Raw genomic sequence first — 6,214 nt, 5'->3', positions numbered from 1 at the left:
CGGGCAGCGAGCACACGCTCGAAGAGCTTGCCCGCCTCGTCGAGGAGGCAGATCGGCCGATACGCGGAGAGCGAATCCGCGGGCTTTCCCTTTTTCGGGATAAGGACCATCCGTGCCTGCTTCCAGGCCAGCGGAACCCGCCCCGATTCTAGGCAGTCGTCGAACAGCCGCCTGAGCCGGGGACCCAGGACGCGCAGCGCCAAAGCGAGCGCCCGCCCAGGGATGCCGTCGGGCGAATGGTGGCTAGGAATACGGCACCATTCGCCCGACGGCCATCCCGAGCTCCCCCTCGGTGTCCCCCAGGCTGGCGAACCAGTTACTGGCCTCCGCTGGCAGGAGCGGCCGCGGACCCTCCTCCGGATCTACCGGAAAGAGGGTATCCACGACACGCTCCAGAACGGGGGGGGTCGAGGGACTCCGTGACAGGGGGGGCGGCCGGGCGCATGCGGCACAGCACAATGCGGTAGGGCCGCCCCCATGGATCCTTGTTCAGAGTCCCGAGGAGCTCTCCCCAGGCGCTCGCCTTGGCCCTCCTGATGGCGCGCTGGAGGTCCACCGTGGCCTCTCGGTAGACCTCATACAGCGCCGCCTCCCTCGCCGGGTTGCGGTTCCGTCTCCGGCGGGCCCTCGTGAAGCGACGTCGCGCCGCGCTGCATGTAGCACGCAACGCGGCAATCCCGTCGCTCCACCAGTATGCGGCCCGCCTCGGTAGCTTCTTGGCTCGGGGCATGGCGGCGTCGCACGCTGCCGTCAATGACTCCCGAAACCAGTCAGCTTCCCGATCGACGTCCGCGACCGGTCCAGCCGGGGCATCCGGCCAGGACGCGGCGAGGGCGGCTGCCATCAGGGCGTCCTTCTCCAAGCGCTTCAGCGCCCATCTGCGCGGCGGTCGGCCCGGTGCGGATCCGCGAGCGGGATGGTACTGAGGGGCAGCGGAGACATCCATAAGGATGTAGAGGTGGTCACTAAGGGACTCCACCTCCTCCGCTACCCCCCATCCCGACACGAGACGCGAGGCGGCAGGCGTCGCCCACGACAAGTCGACGATTGACTCGCCCTGCCACCGCACGCACGTGCTCACGGACCCCCGGTTAAGCAGCCGGAGGTCCGCGCTCGCCGCCCACTCCAGTACCGCCCGACCCCTCGCGTCCGTTGCCGGGCCACCCCACGCCGTGGACTTGGCGTTGAAGTCGCCCAGCACGAGCGTTCGGGCTACTGGAGAGCGGGGCAATGCGTCCCGGATCCCGCCCGGCAGCCACTCGAACGCCGTGAGGGGGGCACTCAGAGGGGCGTAGACCCCGATCAGGGTCATGCCGCCGCACTCCGCCCCGACGAACCCGTCGCCGCGGGCGAACACGCGGAGGGCCGCAATGTCGCTGCCAACTATCACCACGGAGCCCAACGCGTCGGCCACCCACTTCGGGCGATCGGCGACGCGGTATGGCTCCGCGGCGACCGCCAACCCCACACCTAACTCGGCCAGGCAGTGGATAAATAAGTCCTGCTCCCTGGCCGAGTGGTTGAGGTTGGCTTGGAGGATCCGGACCGGGGGCATGAACTTTCGGCTATGTCCATGGCCTCCCCCAGGCCGGATCCTCCCTCCATCGCAGAGGGCGATCTCGCCCGCAGTGCCTCAACGGCGCCAGCGCCGGCGCATCTGCCGCCGGTCGATTGACCGGCGTAGACTCGCCCGAACTCGAGGTCGTCACGCGAGCCCTCCTCCCCTGCTTTGGCGGAGGAGGGGCACATTTTTTGGCCCCGAGCCGGTTGTCGGCTGGCCTGCCCAGGTCAGCACAGACCGGGCATCGCATGGGCGCCGTGCACTCACGTGCCCGGTGGCCCGCACCGGCGCACCTGTAGCACCGGTCCCTGCAGTCCGCCTCGAGGGGGCATTTCTGCCGCACGTGCCCGAGCTCCAGGCACCTGAAGCATCGGATTGCTCGCGCGGGCAAGGCCTCCACTCGGGCGGACGACCAGCCGACGAGCAGGCGGCCAGCCGCCGGAGCTGGACTGCGCACAGCACTTGCTGGAGGAGTGCTCGGCCTTCTCGCGAGAGAGGCGTGCACTCCGCCTAGCTATTGGAGGGGACCTCTCGCTCCCGGCCGTCGTTTCGGCCAAGGTCGAGAGCGAGAGGTCCTGGAACGCGGTGTCCTCCTTCTGCGAGACTACTGTCTCGCGGAAGGAGGATGACGAGCGGGATCGGGAGCCCACCGATCCCGCTCGCATAGGGAGGAGGAGGTTGAGGCGGGCCAGGCGACGGCGGCTAGCTGCCGCCCCTGCCGCACGGGGGACTGATGCTGATGTTGGTGCTGAGACTGATGCTGGTGCTGATGCTGCTGCTGGTATTTATAAATTTTTGTTTTGCACCACTCGCGGCTTCGCTACGCAACCGAGCGAAAGTTTCCCCGTTTGTGCTGGTCGCACGTAGTCTCTTAGCAACCGACGAATCTGCTCGCGTCTGTTCGACCGGTATTTTCGTACCTTTTCGGCGTTTTTCATCTACCGAGAGGGAAAAATTGGAATTTATAATAGTTTTTATCGGGGATGAATCTCATGTCCCGTCAATCGTTATCAAACCTGTGCAACCCTTTACGGCCGCTGGTTTTGCGTCTATTCCTTTCAAAGCCGGCATCGACGGCTCGACCCTGATCGGAATATCTGCTCTGCCTGGGATCGAAAAGAAGTCGCGTTAATCGAATCGGTGGCTACTGTTTGGGAAAACTGGCTTCGATGCCTCGATCAACCCTTACAGCAAGCACGAAAGTGACTTGGAACCTGAGTACGATGACGGAAAAGAAACCCACGGCCGAGTAATGTTTCTATCTTTAAAATTTCTAAATGACCGGCTTCGACGCCTCGATCATAAATCAAAAAGATAGTTGGTTTAACTAGAATTCATTCCTTTTTCCCTCTCCGAACGCGTCGAATGATTAAGGTAAAAAAAAATAATTGCAACATGTGAATTTGTTAAATTACGTTACTGTTTATTAAGACCCGCGCACGGTCTTTTATTATAGCAATTACAATTAATTACAATTTGAATAAAAAGATTCACTACCTTAGCTTCGCAATAAGACTCGATGTCTGACTCGAGTCGACAAGGACTGTAATATTAGATAACTCGCGACGACTATCTAGTACGACAATTATACGCTTGAAATTTCGAATGGCAACTATCCCGAGCCCCTGAATTGCGGGCGTACTTATACCCCTAATTCGGGACCTTTGGTCCGAAGGAAGGAGAAGAAATCATACCACGTGATTTATTAAAAATTCATGGGTGGTGGTTGATTTCTTCCCATGGCGTTAGCAATAACATCTTGTACGAAATCATCCCTAGGTGTTTAGTCTACCCCTTATCGGTTTTTGGTGACTGATACCAACGATAGCCACTGCCGACGGTTCCTTAGCTGATGCTACGCTTGAATTCGTCGAAATGATGCAAGGCCTCATTAGATCTGGCCACCCGCCGGTGGGTGGTAACGAGTACTGAGAATTGTACGGGATCTGTAGCTGCGACTTGACATCTAGGAGAACCGTTGTATTCTCGTGCGTCGTGATAAATCAACCGAATCCGCGGTTCGCGATAGTGAATATGCCGCGATCGTACCGTGGGCGTATCAGGGGCACATGATGTAGCAAGAAGTAGATCGCTCGCTCTGCGCGCGTAGCTGTTATCGCTTAGGTTCTCTCTTACTTGCTAAACGCTTCTCACTCTAAGATATAGGGTGACGTTCGAATATACAAATACTACATCTGTCTTTAACTCATTACAAGGGAAAAATATGTCCGTGGTTTGGACGGTCGATATGCGAACGTCACACTCATCCCCTGCACCTTCACGTAACGCATGGAATGAGTTTAAATGCTCAACATCGGGAATGCAAAGCGATCCGGACGAAAATAACGAAAGTATCGTTCTGCACGAAGATGGGAACATCGATGCAAATCGTTTGCGTCCTGCCGAGATTAGTGGAAGGTGCATTGTCGATTTTGGACATATTTTTGCAGAATTGCAAAAACTGTCCAACCACAATTCGAACATGTACATCTTCACTAATCTGGTCATTACGAAAACGATCCGTTACTGGTTGAAAACCAAGTATTTTGTCGAATGTCAAATGTGTCGTTTTAAAGATAATTTCTGGAGCGAACCATATTGGATATCAATAGAGGTGTCGTATACGGTATCTAAAGTATGAAAGCGAAGTATGTAAAGCTTTTGCTGACGCCGCCGAAGAAGAAATGCGATCTGCCGGCGAAGCGGAAAAACAATTAGCAATTACAAGAGGTGACCTAATCAATGGTATTCCTCATATACTTGTGGTAATGGATGGTTCATGGATGAAGAGATCTTCGAAAGCGCCTTTATCGTAGGTTATTTTACGCGAAAGATATTATTCGTAGGTGTCAGAAACAAATATTGTGTTGTATGCGCGCGCGCGCGTTAATAGAAACATGACAGCGAAACAGCATGTATGTTTTAAGAACTGGGGACGTCATCAGAGTTCTACCAGTATGGAAAGCGACATTATGTTAGAAGGCTTTCGCTTATGTCTTTAAAAAAACTGAGAGATTTCTCACCGTACCCGAACCTTGTTGTGAAGAAGTTTGAATGCACAAATCATCTTCTTCGCAATTTGGCAAGTAAAATACGAGATGCGGGTAATGGTGCCTCATATTAAAAAGCAGTAGTTTCGAGTAGTGATTCGAAAATTAGAAACGCTGTAGTAAAGGCTGTAACGTATCGCCGCAATAGCCAACTATCTTGGGAACACAAAATTGCTGGTTTAATGAACGATTTACAAAATATACCTAGTCATGTGTTCGGCGAACACAAAGATTGTGCCTCTTTACAATATTTTTGCAATGGAAATCCAAAAGAGAACGAGGCAAATCTTGTTCCCGAATTGCAAAACGCGCGAGTATATTGTAAAATCGAAAGTGGAATGAAACGTTTGGTAGTGAATGCGGAAAGTTCATTGTACAATTATACCAGCAATTCTATGGAAAGCTGCAATGCAATTATTTGCAAATTTATTGGCGGGAAACTGACGCATTTAGCTCAAAAAGGTTCTTACCAAGCACGTGTAAAAGCAACAGTCGTAAAATGTAATATTTTCAAACCGATGACTGGTGCTTGCCGTGCAATGGGTAGAGAGCCGCCAGTACGTATGGAAATGCTGGAAGAAAAACATAATGCACGAAGTAGAAAACGTGAAGACCATTTGCGTGTATCTAAAGAATTGGGTGATATTGTTCGTGCATCCAAGTATTCTGACCGCAAGCAATCAGCTGACAAAGATTATGGTCCAAACGCGGAACGGCCAGATATCGATGATAACATTTTCGAACAAGTAAAACTCCATCTGTATGAAAAGTTGCAAAGTCAACAACAGACCGGGACGTACTGGAGTATACTACTCGGGGTCAGCATGAAAACCCGCAGTGGCATCTCGTACGTAAAACATTGCTCACCGCTCCCAATTTTGGAGAGGTATGTTGCAAACGAGATACAATTTCCTGCAGAAGCTTGGTAAAAAATATTTGATATCCTTTTCAACTTAGAAGTGCTGCTGTTGCATGGGGTAAGGACAACGAAAAATTAACACGACAAGAATTGAAGGAGCTATTGAGAATTCAAATCAATGATTGTGGGCTGTTCATTGATGCTGAATTCTCATACTTTGGCGCGACGCCTGATGGCACTGTTGGCGACGATATTATCGTTGAAATCAAATGCTCTTACGCGGCGCGTAAAATGTCTCCTAACGAAGCAATAGATAAAAAAGTTGCAGGTCTTAACCGCGTATTTGCTAAAAATGATGACAGTAATATGAATAAAAACCACGCGTACTATTTCCAAGTTCAAGGGCAATTGCACATTACGCAAAGAAAGTATTGTATTTTTGCAATGTGGACGCCTGTTGGAATAAAGTACGTGATTGTTGAGCGCAATGATACATTTTGGAGAGACAAAATGTTACCATCGTTACAGCGATTCTACGAGGACTGCTTGGTTCCCGAAATAATAGATAGTAGAGTTGCTAGGAGCATGCCAATTCGGGAACCGCAGTTCATCATTGAAGCGCAAGAAGCGGCCAAAAGCAGGAAAATTGTATCGAATAGTTAATAACTATGTAGAAATACGTAAAAAATTGGTAGTATGCTGCATGCTTAACAAATTTATGCATGTTACAAGTTCGACCACCGT

The 6,214-nt window shown here is 52.1% G+C and overlaps 1 protein-coding gene across 1 annotated transcript; it reads right to left on the bottom strand.

The window, feature by feature from the left end:
- Positions 1 to 316: 316 nt before the first annotated feature.
- On the bottom strand, positions 317 to 1,555 carry LOC128884638 (uncharacterized). Its single transcript, XM_054138158.1, has one exon. It carries the CDS (start codon positions 1,553 to 1,555, stop codon positions 317 to 319), a length of 1,239 nt encoding a protein of 412 aa, XP_053994133.1.
- Between the last annotated feature and the right edge of the window lie 4,659 nt (positions 1,556 to 6,214).

Source organism: Hylaeus volcanicus, chromosome 1 (assembly GCF_026283585.1).
Source record: "Hylaeus volcanicus isolate JK05 chromosome 1, UHH_iyHylVolc1.0_haploid, whole genome shotgun sequence".
In the NCBI taxonomy this organism is placed as follows: Eukaryota; Metazoa; Arthropoda; class Insecta; order Hymenoptera; family Colletidae; genus Hylaeus; species Hylaeus volcanicus.
This window is presented reverse-complemented; position numbering and strand designations above follow the sequence as displayed.